Here is a 17,553-nt window from a genome sequence, read left to right as displayed (position 1 = left end):
ATCACTACCCGTTGAGCCCGACAATCTAGCCAGCTTTCTACCCACCTTATAGTGCATTCATCCAGCCCATACTTCCTTAACTTGCTGACAAGAATACTGTGGGAGATCGTGTCAAAAGCTTTGCTAAAGTCAAGAAACAATACATCCACTGCTTTCCCTTCATCCACAGAACCAGTAATCTCATCATAAAAGGCGATTAGATTAGTCAGGCATGACCTTCCCTTGGTGAATCCATGCTGGCTGTTCCTGATCACTTTCCTCTCATGCAAGTGCTTCAGGATTGATTCTTTGAGGACCTGCTCCATGATTTTTCCAGGGACTGAGGTGAGGCTGACTGGCCTGTAGTTCCCAGGATCCTCCTTCTTCCCTTTTTTAAAGATTGGCACTAGATTAGCCTTTTTCCAGTCATCCGGGACTTCCCCGGTTCGCCACGAGTTTTCAAAGATAATGGCCAATGGCTCTGCAATCACAGCCGCCAATTCCTTCAGCACTCTCGGATGCAACTCGTCCGGCCCCATGGACTTGTGCACGTCCAGCTTTTCTAAATAGTCCCTAACCACCTCTATCTCCACAGAGGGCTGGCCATCTCTTCCCCATTTTGTGATGCCCAGCATACTTCTCAGGTAAGCCCCTTCGTTTTCCATTCAAACCTATTTTTAACTAAAAAATCCCGGGTTTTACAAAGAAGTATTTAGTTTTTTCCCTGATGTTCACCCTATCTTTGTATCATTCAAATATATAAAAAATAACTTTTTCTATTACAAAAAAATATATATATTATGAGAATATATTATTCTGTGTGTATATGCAAAGCTGCCTGTTGAAGTAAGGCTATGTATTAGTCTAGAAGATACACACAATAAACAGGCACACATGCAAGCTCTGAAGTGCGTGCACATCTGAATGTACTGATGAATCTCACACCCACCATGCCACATTTCAAGCTTTTAGCAGATAATGGTTTAAAGAAACACACTAAAATGGAAGGAAAATGAAAATCTGTATCAGAATACATTTCAGAACACAAGGAAGTATTCTAAAGTTTTAAAAAAACAAAAACAGGAGAACAGGGATGAAGTTGAGTATCTGCGCTGCAAATGGTGTGGCCCAATTATTAAATGTAAATATTTAAAGGCTAATAGTTCTAAGTCTACAACAGTAAACTGTTTGTTGAAATGATATGTTGTTTTCTTAAACTCAGAAGTGACATTGTGTTTTGAGTTCTGTTTTAGTTCTGCAGCAAACCACATTGAATTCGTTCATCAAACCATTAATCTACTGAATACTTCCCCCCGTCCTTCCGTCCACCAAAATAACCCCTGATATTTACCCAGAAAAATTATTAATAGTTTTTCCCACCAATATTCACCTATTTTTGTTGTTATAGTAATAAACACACTGATAAATTCCCAGGAAAAATTAAATAAAATAAAAACTGAAAATGAAGGGCCCTATTAACAGGTTAATGCTAGTTTAATTTTAAATTTTTGAATAAGGAATCAAACAAAGTACAAATTGGGTAAGTAATGAGATCAATGGGATATTTATTAGAATGTTTTTAAACAGGGGATGGGACAAGCAGAGGAGGCATTAGAAAATATTTTGAGGACATAGTATGTACTAGGTCACAGTGGCTTAGGTACACTAGCCTTTGTGCCCTTTTTATTATGTGTAGTTTGAATTTGAAGGAGTGGGAGGTATGGGGGGAAGGATTACTAGCAAATACACAGAGAGGAAAGGTCAAATGAAAAAAGACACCAACCAGGAAGACTATGCTATGAAGCAAGGTAATTCCTCAACAGGGTGACCAGATGCCCCTATTTTATAGGGACAGTCCTGATATTTGGGGCATTTTCTTCTATAGGTGCTGTGACAAAGTTCCTCCTCTCCCTTGGTGGGTTCTGCGCTTATTGGTGGATATGCTCGCCTCAGAGATTCACAGCAGCCCTCGGTTTGGCCACTTTTGCTATTGGCTCAAACCTGCTGCTCACTCAGCTAACCTCATCACTGGCCAGCATGGGGAAAAGGAAGGTGAACAATCCCCACAGTCTCTGCTGATCCACCTAGTGGGTTGGGGAAAAGGCCAGGGACCTTCCCCTCTGGTGGGACCCACAGTCCAGGTCACTCCTCCTGTATCCAATAGGGAGTTGGGGGAATGGAGGGAACCCGGGCCCATCCTCTACTCTGGGTTCCAGCCGAGGGCCCTGTGGATCACAGCTGCCTACAGTGTTTCGTGTAACACCTATGTGACAGCTACAACTCTCTGGGCTACTTCCCCATGGCCTCCTCCCAACACCTTCTTTATCCTCACCACAGGACCTTCTTCCTGATACCAGATAGCGTTTGTACTCCTCAGTCCTCCAGCAGCACGCGTTCTCACTCTCAGCTCCCTGGGTGCCCCTCACTGACTGGAGTGAGTTCCTTTTTAAACCGGGTGCCCTGATTAGCCTGCCTGTCTTAATGGATTCTAGCAGCTTCTTAATTGGCTCCAGGTGTCCTAATTAGCCTTCCTGCCTTAATTGGTTCCAGCAAGTTCCTGATTGTTCTGGAACCACCCCTATTACCTTACCCAGGGAAAAGGGACCTACTTAATCTGGGGCTAATATATCTGCCTTCTATCACTCTCCTGTAGCCATCTGGGCCGACCCTGTCACAGTACCTATTACCTCCCACCCCCGTCCCAATTTTTCACACTTGCTGTCTAGTCACCCTATTCCCCAAATACATTCTATTGATGGCATTGTCTTTGGAGGAGACCAGGACTAGATTAGAAAAGCATCCAGGCTAAGACTGATGTGCTTTTGGCAGATCTCATACAGTATTTGTTTAATTTGATCCAGCCCAGAGCTAGCAGTTCCTCATTTTCATGAGCACTACACATTTACTTACAAAAAATGTAACTTTTAGGGAAAAAGGGCAATTTTTGTAAACAATACAAAGTCCCCCCCAATTTACATAAATTAAAAGAGAATATAATTTATTTGAACTTGTCAGCTCAAATCCATCCATCCATTCTCCCCACACACCATCAATACAGTTAAAGAATTGCAAGAGATCAACACCTTATTTTTAAAAAGGAACATATCCTTTCAATAACTTTAATTTTAACCAAAGTGAATTGGTTTGGTGCCATTTTTGTGGGGGGAGAAACAAGGCAATTTTTTAGACTGAACAAGAACAGTAACTTCTCACTTAAAGCTGTCCTGGTTAAAGTTGTTCTGTTGTTACGTTGCTGATCAATTAGGGAACATGCTCATTTAAAGTTGTGAAATGCTCCCTTATAACGTCATTTGGCAGCCGCCTGCTTTCTCCACTGCTTGCGGGAAGAGCAGCCCGTTGCAGCTAGCTGGTGGGGGCTTGGAACCAGGGTGGACCCGCAGCCCCCATATAAACTCCCCACTCCCCTAAGTTCCCTGTGCAGCAGCCGCCCAGCAGGCTATCAATTGCGGCAGTTCAGCTGACCCTCCCCCCACTGCCATGTGCTGCTCCTGCCCTCTGCCTTGGAGCTGCTCCCAGGAGCCTCCTGCTTGCTGGAGGGGGGAGGGAGAGGGGCTAATCTCAGGGTGTCCCCTTCCCCCCTGCACCTGCACCCCACTTACCCCATCTCCATAGAACAGGCGGATATATAACAGGGCTCAGGACGGAGGGAGCTTCCTGGAAGCAGCTGCTGCATCTCAGCTTGCTGATAACTTAACAAGGTAGTGTACTTAAGAGTGGTGTCAGTGTATTTCAAGGGGAAATGTGCATCTCTCTCTCTCTCACACACACGATGTGTGTCTCTATCTGCCATGCTGTCTCCCCTCCCTCCATTCATGCTGCCTTGTAGCATGTGAGGCTACATTAGCAACGAGTTAACCCTTGAGGGCTCAGCCAATTGCTAGTTCATCATTTAGCAGTAAGGCATTCCCTGGGAAATATCCCACCCTCTGACTCTACCACCTCCACCAAGCTTCACACACTAACCCCCCCTATTTACATTAATTCTTATGGGGAAACTGGATTCGCTTAACATCGTTTCACTTAAAGTCGCGTTTTTCAGGAACATAACTACAACGTTAAGTGAGGAGTTACTGTATGTATTAAATTGTAACGTATAGAGGTGTGTATATTTTATATATATACACACACACATTATATTTTCTTTTCAATCTATATTCGACTTTTAAAACGTTATTGTGTGCGCCTCTGTCCCACCATCCACCCCTTCAGATTACACCAAACCTTTTCACCTTGGCTAAAGTGACATAACATATGTTCCTTATTAAAATAAAGGCTTTGATGTTAACCAGCCCTTCATTTCTTTTCCTGTATTGATAGGGAGAGGAGGAATTGGGTCACCAGAGCAGTTGTTCTATGGCTGGCCTTCATGGAACACTGTCACCTAAATATCTCAAACTACAAGATTTCGCTTGAACTCCCATGATCTGCTTTTCATTGTAGTGCATCTTCCACAGCAGACTGATTCCTTTAGCTAGGAAGGTCAGGAGATAGCTCAGTAGTTTAACAATGATATTCCACTCTCACGCCAGTAGATGGTGCTATCAGTACAGCTCAACTCATATCTTCCAATCCTACCCAGACACTATACATGCCACCTCAGTTCGTATCATCCACATGGCTTGAGGCCATCTATCTTTATATCTGTCTGAAACCTTGCCTCCCGGTGTGCCAAGTTGTGTTAAACCATCCCAAAGATATTTTTATTTAGCTAAAGTGAAGGCTAACAGTGAGGGTATCTCACACTCTGACCTAATCAAGTTTATTTAAACTTCTCTTTAACAAAACTGGTTTTGACACCATGTGGACTCATCACTGCTTTGCAATAACTATCCTCCTTCTGTTAAAAGACCTGAAGCGACAAGAAAACTTTCAAGATCATCTAGTTTATATGTTTCAAAGATTTGTGTTGTACAAAATCACTCCAGATGTTTCAACACACTATGAATGAGATACTTCATTGTAGCGATGGGGCCAAACCAAAATCCTGGACCTGACCAGCCACACAAACTTTGGATCCAGATGCAATCCAAACACTGCAGTTCTGGCTCAGGTGTATTTATTATTAATATTAAGCAAGACCCCTAGTTTTATGTAGCCTACGAGCGGTAGATTTTGCATTTGAGAAGATGAAATTCTGCTACAAGAATTTCCTGACTTTAGCAATTCTACTACTTTAACATCTGAATATCAGAATGCTATACTATACCATAAAATACTATTTTATACTGAAATAAAAGCTATACAGGGTGTCCAGGGTTCAGGAAGGTAGGAACATTCCCCCTCCCCCCCCCCCCGCTTTTTTTTTTTTAGCAAAAATAATGGAGACACGGAAAATAGTTCTTAGAACTATTTTTAATTAATATTAACAGTCCTGCAGTATCAGCCTTGTTCCTTTCAGCCCCAAAAGTGAACTATGCCAAAAGTGAGCTATGCTTTCAGCCCCAAAAGTGAACTTGTTCTAACGAAGGAAGAACTACAGTTGGGTGCCCTATTTCAAAGCTGATGATACAAAGTCAATACAGGGAAGTCAGGTAACAACAACAGGCACTTTTTCTTTGCATTGCATCTTTATGAAATGATAAAAATGAAACAAAAAATGGTTAGAAACAGAGTTTCTGTACTGAGGTTGTAACTATACATTGTCATATGAAACACACGAAAACAACTAGCTTCTGCATTTACCCTAAAATCTGAAAAACAGGTCGCAGCTTTTCCCCTGTTTTTTATGATGTCACAAACTCAGTAAATCATTCAAGACGTTTACAAAGAGATTTAAAAGGCAAATGCCAAACCTGCATACAGCTATGCACAAGAGTAGTCCCATGATGTCAATGAGACTATTTAGAAGTGTAACCATTTGCAGGATCAGGAACAAAAAGATGTGCTTCAGGGGAGAAACAATAGGAGATTTAGAACAAATATAAAAAATCACAAAGGTTCAGCAAATTTAAAAAACAACTGGGAAAAATAATGATGACCACTAAGTCTAATAAAGTTAAGTATGAGAACAGCTTCCATTTTGCTTTGCACCAATTCATTATTTTCACCACATAAGGCATGAGTGAGTGCTCTACGTAGGACAGGGTTTCTCAACCCCCTGGGTTGGGATCTAAAATTGGGTTTTGAAGAGTCACGTGACAACTCCTGTGGCTCCTGTCCCATGGAGCTGACTGAGCTTGTCTCCCTGCTTCAGGCATTGCAACCACTGGGGTCCCAGCACCACTTAGGTTTAGCCCAGCTGTCATGATGATGGGAGATCGGGTAGGCTCAACTGCATTGCATTTCCATAACTGTGGGCCAACCCCATTATATTCTGCAGCTATCAAAAAATTTAGTTAGTTTATAAAACAGTCTTAGTTTTTCTTTTTAAAGAAAATTCCACCTTCTTCAGCAATGTAATTTGCAACCCTAAATATTTATCAATCTACTTCCACTTGCAATATATTTTTTGGCCTATTTTTCCATTAAGTTGTACTCTCTGTCATGTATTTCTAGATATTTATGGTGGCCGTGACACCAATTGCAACAAGGCTCCAGAACTCCAGTTATAGGAAACAGTATCTGAGGAAACTAGGAGGACTTTACTTATAATGCAACATGGGATGTGTCACCATGACATGACAAAATATCCTATGAGAGGAAAAGGAAAAATAAAGACTCTTCAATTCTTTGGTCTATGGTTTTGTATATTTAGTACATAAGTACCAAGGTGAAAAGAGTTTAGAAGGATGTGTTCATATTCAATTGTATTCTTTCTGTGGTCTCAGAATAAATTGATCTTTTGATCATTATTTGGAATTTCCTGAATAGCATTTTTCTTGTTTTGTTTTTTACATCTTTTCAATTTAGCTATATTTTACAGTGGCCTATTAGTATTTTATTAAACTGTCTTGTTCACTGATATTATTATTATAAAACAAAAACCCACACACTGCCTCCATGTTTACACAGCATTTTAGCACAAAGGAACCACAATCTTAAAATTTATGAAATTATACATTTGCTAAGACTGGTAACCTTGATTTCTTCTTATTGACAACCTCCTCTGACCCTCATTTTCCCCCAGGTTGTGTCCTGGAACGCCCTACAGTGGAGCACCCATCGGGACACTACTCGAAGAAGTTGCCAAATTCGATAAGGACTGAAATATCATACAAGAAGATCTGGAGAACTCTGAAAACTGGAATAAGAGACATGGGATAAAATTTAATAGTGCAAAGTGCAAGGTCATTCACTTAGGGACTAACAACAAGAATTTCTGCTTTAAGCTGGGGACATATCAGTTGGAAGTGACAGAGGAGGAGAAAGACCTGGTGAACTGGTTGATCACAGGATGGACTATGAGCCGCCAACGTGAAGCGTCTGAGAAAAAGACTAATGCAGTCCTAGGATGCATCAGGCAAGGTATTTCCAATACAGAAAAGGAAGTGTTAGTACCATTACACAAGGCACTGGTGAGACTTCATCTGGAATACTGTACACAATTCTGGTCTCCCATGTTTAAGAAAGATTAATTCAAACTAGAACAGGTGCAGAGAAGGGCTCCTAGGATGACCAGAGGAATGGAAAATCTACCTTATGAGAGGAGACTCAAAGAGCTTGCTCATTTAGCCTAACCGAAAAAAGGGGAGATATGATTGCTCTCTATAAATACATTAGAAGGATAAATATCAGGGAGGGAAAGGAGTTATTTAAATTAAGAGCCAATGTGGACACAAAAACAAATGGATATAAACTGGTTATCAGCAAGTCTAGGCTTGAAATTAGACAAAGGTTTCTAACCACCAGAAGAATGAAGTTCTGAAACAGCCTTCCAAGGGGAGCAGTAGGGGCAAAAACCTAACTGGCTTCCAGACAGAGCTTGATAAGTTTATGTGGGGGATGCTAGCTGCAAATGCTAACAGCATATATCTCCAATAGCCAGTTATGGGACACTAGATGGGGAGGGCTCTGAGTTACCACAGAGAATTATTTCCCAAGTGTCTGGCTAGTGAGTCTTGCCCACATGATCAGGGTCTAACTAATCTCCATATTTGGGATTGGGAAGGAATTTCCCCCTAAGTGAGGTTGGCAGAGAACCTGGAGGTGGGGGGGGGGGGGAAGAGGGGGGAGAATTCGCCTTCTCTTGCATCATGGGGTAAGGGTCTCTTGTAGGTTTAAATTAGGGTAAATGGCAGATTCTCTGTAACTTGTAGTCTTTTAATCATGATTCTTCACTAACTCAACCAGAGGTTATAGGTTTATTAAAGGAGTGGATGGGTGAGGTTCTGTGGCCTGCAATGTGCAGGAGGTCAGATTAGATGATCATGATGGTCCCTCCTGATCTTAGAGTCTATGAGCACTTCAGTTTGGAAAGAAAGGTCCAAAAAGGGCCATCGAACCTTTAATGACTACACATGATCAGTGCCAACTGTTTTGCAACTCATCCTAAAGATAATTCCTCTAGCACCATGATATTTCCTAACACTTGCTGGGGCACTGCTTCAGTCAGTCACTGTGGCACATAATGGTCTAATCTCCCATGGGCTGTAATACTTAAGTCTAATTTTGTGTGTTTGGTTTAGTGTGCAGGTGCTGGATGGTGTTGGTGGCCTGTGATATACAGGCTGTCACAAGAGATGAAATGGTGGTAACTGCTGGTTTTAACTCTATGATTCCACAACTACTCTGAGTACTGACTGAGAAGAAAAAGCACTATCTCCTAACTTGCCAAAAACAGTCCTAGCAGTACTTGGGCTTTCTTGGAGGTCTCCCATCCAAGCACTAACAATGTCAGGGTGTGCTTAGATTTGACATCTGAATCAAGATGGTATGGCTGCATCACTTTATATATAAAATAGGTCCCACTAAGAAGAAAGCCCTTCAAAAATATATCTTGAATAGAAATAGTATATACATTGGCCAGAACAACTGGGTCACTTGTAGAACAATACAGACTGAACAGGTTTGTTGCAGGAATGCAAGCTGATGAGCACTGTCAAAGCCTGTTAAGTCCATACAAAGGAGCCAAAAAGGCATTAAGTTGTGGAGGAGGGAAATACTCTTGGGGTTACTCCCTTGCATGCTGGCAGAAATGGATGCCATTAGTTGTATTTCTGTTTCCACAGATTGGGAACTATGCAGTGGGAAGACTGGGGACAAGCTTTATACAGAGAGAAATGTGAAAAGAAAGAATCCAGTACTCCTAAATCCTTCACCTTGTTCCCAGAGCTCAGACAACAGCACTGCTACAAAACACTTTTGAACTGGAAGGGCGTTCTAGGTAAATCAGGCAAAAATACTTGGCATTTAAATCAATTCCAACATGTACTATGTCCGGAGGAAAAGAACACAATACAATTCTATACATAGCAAGAGTTTTTTCTTCATATGGCTTTCACTTTGCTTCTTTGTATTCATCCTGAAGACAAACATTATTAGGTCACTTATGACTTTAAAAAGACACTGTACCTTAAGATCTTGCCTTGTTGCCAACAGCTCAGATTCTTTACCATAAAGATCCAGCTGAAGTTCTTTCATATTTTCCTGATCTTTTTCATGAATCTTCTGTAGCTCTGCTAGTTTTCCTTTCTCTGCTTTAAGCTCCTGTGCTGATAATGTTACCTGCTGCTGTAATTTATTCTCTAGTTCTGCCTGAAACACACATACAAATCCTGGATTTATATTTTACAGTACAAAGCAGGCATGTAAGATAAAATGTAAAATATAGATTATTTGCAATCTCAGTTTTGTTAAACTAATTTTTAAGAAATGTTAATTAAACAAGCATAATTATTTCATAAATCTTTTCTCTTGATTCACTCTGCAATACTTATAGCTATTACTTATCCCAGCTACAAAATTTGAACAAGGCCATATTATTAAATCATATTATTTCTTACATTAATATACTGTGATTTACTTGCTATATAATAAAGAAAATAAATGACTAACATCAAGAGACTAATTAAACACAGGGAGCCCAGGTTTCAAACATCTAAACAGTGTTTCCAAACTTTGCAGTTTCCATGGGCAGAACAACAGAAGGCCACTGCAATACTTTATATGATAAATGAGAAACTGAGTGCAGACATCATTTAATAATACAGCACATGACACTAACATCCCTAAAACTATACGGAGTTTGAACTTTTTCATCATAGTTCACATTTCATATTGTCATTAAGACTATTCTCTTTTTACAGTACAAAATGAGTTTTTAAAACCACCACTTATGCTCCAAAATGCTGAGGACTCTTGTCTAAATTATTCTCACGAAACTGCACACTGCTATGCGACAAGATGGCAACTCTTGCCACATTGCATACAGATGCAGTAGAATGAACACAGCAGATCTAGCTATTTTTATCAATTTGATGACAGGTGTACTACTTGCATAATCCATAATTCACTATTTGAGCCTTACACTCAACATTTTTATAGTTTTGACCTTGAACAATATCTGATGGGCTCAGTTCTGCATCCTGACCTTACCATTCCCAGTAACACATTTCAGCTACAGTAAATAGCTATTTTATCACCCACATAATGACATAAAACAGAAGCATGCATCAGAGGAGTTAATACTAATTTCCTTTGTAAGTAAGAGGAATGAAGAGAAACCAGGACCACCTTTTCTAAAAGGGCACCCTTTAATTCAGCTTGCTGTGTTTCAGTTTGCCTTTTCTTCTGATCAAATGATTCCTTCAGTTCTTTCAGCTTTCCCTGGAGATGCTGCTCATTCTTTTCCTTCTCTTTTAGGACACCCTGAATCTCCAGTATTTGTCCTCGTGCTGAATCAAGCTCTATTGTCAGCTGCTTAGAAATCTATATTTAAAAATATAAAAAACCTGCATATTATCTTTACCTTAATCATCATTAGTTTTTGTTGCTGTACATCAAATACATTATTTACAGCTAACATCTAATTGGACATCTAATTGGCCTCTTTTTTCATGCAGGGGCCAAACTGGCCCACTCCACAGTCACTTGGCAGCAGATCCTTTATCGTTGACATGGCTATCCTGTGCTCTAGAATGTAAGTTTTCATTTTTTTAAACGTAAGAATAATCCATATAGTTACAAAGATAACCTCCTATAGGGAGATTTTCAAAAACAACAAAATCTCTCAAGAGTTTCTGAAAATTTTCTCCCAAACAGCAAATAGCATACTGATAAAATGATACATACAATGATATGGAGATGTCTAACTAAGCTTGAAACAACAGATCTGAGAGGTGTGAACTGTCACCACTCATTTAAAAGAGATGTTAACTCAGAAAACTAATGACAAGTTAACATAGTTAACTATTTCAAAACATGTAAGAAAGCAGAGGGACAATGATCATCTGTTATCACTATATCTATTGTACGAAAAGCACACCAAAACCACGGATGATCATATTAGAACACACACAATCTTCTGTGACTGTCATCTTGTTTTGGTGTCAACTGCGTAGGGCTTGGGAGAATACCACTACCTTTTTTCCCCTCCAATCTGATCTCTGCATATGTGATTGGAAAAGCTGTCATTGATATATTGTTATTTTTTGTAATTGGGAATTAGTTATCTTACCCCTTCCTGTTTTTCCAGTGAGTTTTTCAACTCATTCCGTTCTTTAGCTACAGACTCTGTCTGTACTTGAAGCTGATGTTTAGTTTCTTGGCAAGATTTTTCCTAAAAAACAGATTACCTAGTGAGCATTTTTTGTCAACTTTACCAAATGCATTTAAGCTGTTATTACAAAAACTACAAACTACCAAGAAAGGACACTTGCATTCTATTAAATCAGAATCTGTTTCCGACACAGAAATATCCTCACAATGGGCTATAAACTATAACCGTTGAAAATCCAGTCCTAGTCATTCTTCCCAGGTCACGAAGGCCCAGATTCAGGAAAGCACTTCAGCACATTCTTAAGACCCATGGACTTAAATGCTATTTATTCTGAAAATTAAGCATGTGCTTAAATAGCATTTAAGTTCCTGGCTCTTAAGAATGTGCTGAAGTGCTTTCCTGAATAGGAATGCTTTTCTCAATTGAGGCCTAGATTGGCAGCTCAGAAGTGGAACCACAAGGATGGCCATTTTAAAGTACCAATAAATACTGAGGTTCTTCCCCTTGTCAGGGAACAGTATAGGCTCAAACACCATCTTTATTAATTCTGGAGTAAGGTATTACACAGAGTAAGTAAGGATGGCAGAATTGGAACCTTTGTTAGTAATGTGATCTAAAATCTCTCTCTCACACACACACACACACACACGTGCACTTCAGGTCCAAATCCCAGTCCCTGAAATCAATGGCAAAACTCCCATGGACTTTCCCGGAAGTAGAATATGGACCTTATTTTTAATAGTATAAACTGAAGAGTAAATCCTTCCAGTTACTAGAGTAAATGTAAATAGTTAAGCAGAAGTAGCTAAGGCCAGGTCTACATTATAAACATACCTCAGTATAACTACATTGCTCAGGGGTGTGAAAAATCCACAGCCCTGAGCGACACAGTTCTCTAACCTAACCCCCAATACCGACAGCGCTATGTCGACAGAAAGGCTTCTCCCCTTGACACGCTGCCGCTTCTCACAGAAGTGGCTTAACGACGTCGGCGGGAGAAGCTCCCGAGTCAGCATACTAGCATCTTCAATGAAGCACTACAGCGGCACCACTGCAGCATTTTAAGAGTAGACCTGACTTTGTAAAACATTTTGCAATCACAGGTATTCGTTAAAGAAGAACCAAAAGGACTTTTTATACATGGGACAGAAGGTGGGGAGAAATGTGATTTGTAATTGTAAATACTGATTATTTTTGAGTGGAAATAAAAATAACAATCACACATGGGAGCTGAGAGATGGTCTGATGCAAAACAGGAAAAGAAATTGGGAAAAATACCCCTACGATAAATTTTAAACATAGAAAATTCACAAAATCTGTATTGCTACTGTACTAGGTGATGTTGCTATAAGCAGCCAAAGTTTAAAAAAAAACAAGAAAAATGGGGATTATCGTTTTAAACACAGTAATAGTAAAGGTCACTTTTATAACAATAATGAACTCCTGGCCAAGCATTTTGCCGCCATACTGCCGCTTCTTAGGTCACTGGAATCAGTTAGCTTTCTGACAGGTCTTGCAACATGTTCAGATGTGGTATTTCCCAAAATGACAGACACAATTATTCTATGCAGCGTTGTAGCCATGTTGTTCCCAAGATATTAGAGACACAAAGTGGATGAGGTAATATCTTTTATTGGACCAGCTTCTGTTGGGGAGAGCTTACAGAGCTCTTCTTCAGCTCTGCAGACTTGTGTAAGCTCAAAGGCTTGTCTGCAACAGAAATTGGTCCAATAAAAGATATGACCTCACCCACCTTGTCTCTCCAGACACCATTATACTTACCAGAACTAGCAATCTTCCATCATACCCATAACAAGTGCACCAGTGTGTTCTGCATGAAACAGATTAGAAAACCAAAACTATAATACATTAAGAAAAACTGACTTCATTGTTCTCAAATGTGGGTTGCATTTTGGCAAAATTTCACAATCTGTGTTTTTATAGGGCTGTCCAGTGTTTTCCACATTTCACATATAATTGTTTCAATGCTCATCCCCGTCTGTGGTTTTCTTTGCCATATTAAAAAGCAACTAAAGGGGTCTGGTTTCTGGTATGAACCAATGTTTACCAGTAAAAACATCCAGCCACAACTTAATTCAGGACTTACAATTATATCTCAGTTTTGTTTTTCTTAAGGCAATCATAATTTCCACAGTTGGTGCCATCATCTTTGCAATAAATGTGAGCAGTTTTCGTACTAGAATGCAAAGCAGAGCTGACAATCATGAATGAGAAAATTGAAAAATACCCAATACTGGATGCCTGATTAAATCCATAACTAACCATTTCTGCCACAGCGGCTTTTCCTTTCTGTTTCTCCTTTTCCAATTCATCCTTTATATCCTTCAAGGATTCAATGGTTTTTGATAATTTGTCTTTGGTAACTGTAAGGTCTTTCAATAAAGTGTCTTTCTCCAACTTCATTTTCTGCAGCTCTAATGTTGCTGCTTGAATCTTGCCATCTAGTTCCTTACGTTGTTTATTTGTCTCTTGATTTAATTTCTCAAGGTCCCGTTTAAGGCTTGCTTTTTCTTCCCCTTGCTTTGATATTTGCTGTTTTGCTTGTTCCAGGGCATCAGATTTCTTCTCCAAATCCAATTTAGTACTAGATACACTGTGCAAATCCAAAGGAGAGCAGTGAAATACAAAACTTTAAAAAATTATCCCTAAGTTGTTTTGTGTAATTAAATCTACTCTCTATAATCAAAAACATTAATCGTTCTTCTAATTTAAAACATGTTTTTTCAGATGATGTATTGATGTTTCGTTTCTACACTTAAATGAATGACATACTCTGAAGTCCCATTTTCAGGCTGGTGGTGGTTCTTTAAACATTACGCCTATGAACTACCCCTGGAGAGCTAACATGCAAATTGTAAATCAAGATGAATAAAAACCAAAATTAAGGTTTTTTACTCAGCAGATGTCTGAACAGGTTAATATATTCAGATCCATCAACTGGCAACATACCCTTTGGTTCTATGAAAGACAGTCTCACACACATTATTCCCAGACAGAGTTAAAAGTTAAGAGACTGACCTTCAACACAACAACATTACCAGATATGTTTTGTGGTAGTTTTTGTTTGTGCTAAGTGCTGGAGAAATTGCATTTGCAATTAAGATTCCCACACCAGCTTTAATGCTATCCTGTATCCCCACTAACTTTCCACCTATAGGTTGAATCTCCCTTGACCATTTATCGCACAAAACTTAAATCTGCTTAGTCAAGCATAGGAATTCCAATATTCTCATCTGTTCTATGATAATAGAACCTGCTCTTACCCATATATCAGATATAGGTGGTGATGGTGAATATCTCATTTATATACATATTAGAGATCTGAGCCCCATGCTGCGAAGGACCCCCTAATTTTTCAGAGGATGGTATGATAATGCAAGGTTGTTTGCTGATGACCAGCTTTCTGCTGCGGATACAACAAGTGGGACCTAGACAGAGTGTACAGAAGAGATGGAGGAAGTACACTGAATGCATCTCAACCCACTCAGGTTAAGTCACGGTACTTGGTGACTCACCTATGGGGTGAAGGCTGATGGCTGAAGTGCAAGTCAAACAAGGCAACGCTTATCTCCCCTGTGTGGGGAAAGATGCAGAAGCCCCCACTGAGGTGTAGGGTTACTCTAGTGTTTTAGGTGAGTTCTGGTGATCATTATGGTGAATAACTGATCATGAAGGTGAATAATAATTTCAATTCTAGTCTAAGAGTATAAACATGCATTTGTTTGTTCTTATAGAACAATTCAAATTTGAATCTTGGTCTCTGGGTCTGAAAAGTAATGCATTAAACAGTGTTAGCATACACTTCTCTTTTTGCTTCAAGCTGTTTGGTCAGTTCTGTTGTTCTGAGGCCTAGCTCTGTACACTGCTGTCGTTGCTGTTGTAGCTCCTGAAGGGCCTGTTCTTTGCTTGCTTTAACCTCAAGAATGTCAGTTTCAAGTTTCTGTAAAAGAAAAGAAAAAGCTACAGTTACCATAACACAACCACCAGAGTGAAAAATCACTCAGTTGTTCATAAATGCCTCCAGCCTCCAGGCATAAAGATCTCACCCCTAGTCTTCACGTACATTTAAAATTAAATATACTTCTATATTGTAATGGATTCAAATATCTGCAAAATGCTTAAAATACGGTAATCTAAAAATAACCCAGTAATTTATAAATGGAACATACTCCATCTCTGTGCAATTGTATACACTTCTCATGTTACTGTATTCTGTCTTTTTGCCTCCTGCCTCAAATGTAAGACACTGAAGATGTGTGTACATTAGGGTCTGATCCTGCAAACACTTATGCACTTAAATAAAGTTACCTGAAGTTTATACAACCACAAATATGAGAGTTCTGAATTTAGGAAGTGGCCTATGTCTCATCTCTTAATATTCTCCATGAATTATATTCAGGTTGCAATTGGCGGAGAAAGAGGCTGGGGCAGTGGAGGCAGTTATGGCATAACCCCACTTTCTCATTCATCAGCTGAAAAAGGAAACATTGGGAAAAGAGAATACCATCAACACCACTTTTTAGGTGGCTGGCCATCCTCCTCCTGCAATTTCCGCACTGCTGTTACCATGCATTATGAAACAATTTTGGTGCTTTACATGGTGAAAGCTAGTTTTATAAACTCAAGTTCTTCATTTCTGAATACAAACCTTAAGCTGTCCCTCTAGCTCCTCCGTTTTCTGTTCTAAATAAAGATGTTTCTCTTTATACTCTTTAAGACTGGCTTCCAGCTGTGTACAATATTCTTGCTTGTCGTGCAGCTTAGCCGTAACCTGATCTAACTGAGTGTTGACCTTATTTATCTCCTATGAAGTAAAATATAATTGAAAATGGTTACTTTTATTAAGGGATGAGTATTTTTTAAATTATTAAAGAGTTCTCTAAACACATGCCTAAATATTACTTATCTAAAATGTTCAGATGGAATTTTTAAAAAACATACACATTATACTGGAGAAAAACAGCATATTCAATAGCTTATTCTTTTCAAATTGCTTTTAAGGCAGAACTTTTTCATGCTGTGAATCACACCTTCATAAAGAGATTGTCTTAAAGAACAACTCCTCTCCCATTCATAATCACATAATATTCTTGTGGCAACTACACCAATTGCGTGCATGGGAACATAATATTAACCTATTTGTAGCAGTCAATTAAATTTAGCAGGAACAAGGACAGCCAATACCATGTGACCAGTTAACTCTCCACAGACTCCAATGGTTTACGAATCCTAGTTTGAAAACTATTGGTTCAACATGGAACAATATTATTCTCTATAAGAAATGGAACACATAATGCTGATAGTCAAAAGACCCATGCGTTTTATGGTGAGCTGGACCTAACTTGTGCGAGACTCTGATGCAAGAGACTGACAAATTTGTTAGCAGCTTCATTTAACATAAAATATGGGACATTTTTAATTAATTAAATATGAAAATGAAAAATGCAATCACTACAGAAGGACTTGTGCTATTTATATTGATATTCAATTCCCCACCCAAGAAGGCATGGGAGGCAGTGTTAGTTTTTGAAGTGGTTTGGAGTTGTGGATGTTTCTGCTGAAATAATCAGCAGCAAAACAATTAATCATGTTGACAGTTAATTTATCTATTGTTTTCAATATTAGCACCCCAATGAGACGTGCTGATTTAGGGATGGAGTGCACACAGACTTGCACCAAAATAACTAAATTGGTTTTAACTCATCCCTTTTTTATTTTACTGCAAGTATGTGTGTGCACACAGTTATTTTGGAATAAAAATATATTTCTTCATTTAACTGAAGTTTGCTTTTTTATCTTGAATCTGCAGACTCCAGAAAAACAACACTGCTTTGTTTTACACTCAGTATACTTTGTAAAGTCTCTCTTCATAATCACACAGGTTAGAAACAATTCTGTTCTGTTACAATATGGAAGTTTAGATTCTAGAGTACATT

General features: G+C 39.2%; 1 protein-coding gene across 2 annotated transcripts in view; it reads right to left on the bottom strand.

Annotated features, from left to right (window-relative positions):
* EEA1 (early endosome antigen 1) overlaps positions 1-17,553 on the bottom strand; it is a 136,799-nt gene that overhangs the window by 25,780 nt on the left and 93,466 nt on the right. For both annotated transcript variants that reach the window (XM_077832394.1, XM_077832401.1), the window contains 6 exons: positions 16,266-16,421; positions 15,418-15,557; positions 13,880-14,210; positions 11,555-11,656; positions 10,612-10,806; positions 9,451-9,633 (listed from right to left, as the gene is read on the bottom strand). In XM_077832394.1, coding sequence (XP_077688520.1) covers positions 9,451-9,633; positions 10,612-10,806; positions 11,555-11,656; positions 13,880-14,210; positions 15,418-15,557; positions 16,266-16,421 — 1,107 coding nt within the window. The remainder of the gene's footprint in view (positions 1-9,450; positions 9,634-10,611; positions 10,807-11,554; positions 11,657-13,879; positions 14,211-15,417; positions 15,558-16,265; positions 16,422-17,553) is intronic.

Source organism: Eretmochelys imbricata, chromosome 1 (assembly GCF_965152235.1).
Source record: "Eretmochelys imbricata isolate rEreImb1 chromosome 1, rEreImb1.hap1, whole genome shotgun sequence".
NCBI lineage: Eukaryota > Metazoa > Chordata > Testudines > Cheloniidae > Eretmochelys > Eretmochelys imbricata.
The sequence above is the reverse complement of the archived record's forward strand: the minus strand, read 5'-3'. Positions and strand labels throughout refer to the sequence as shown.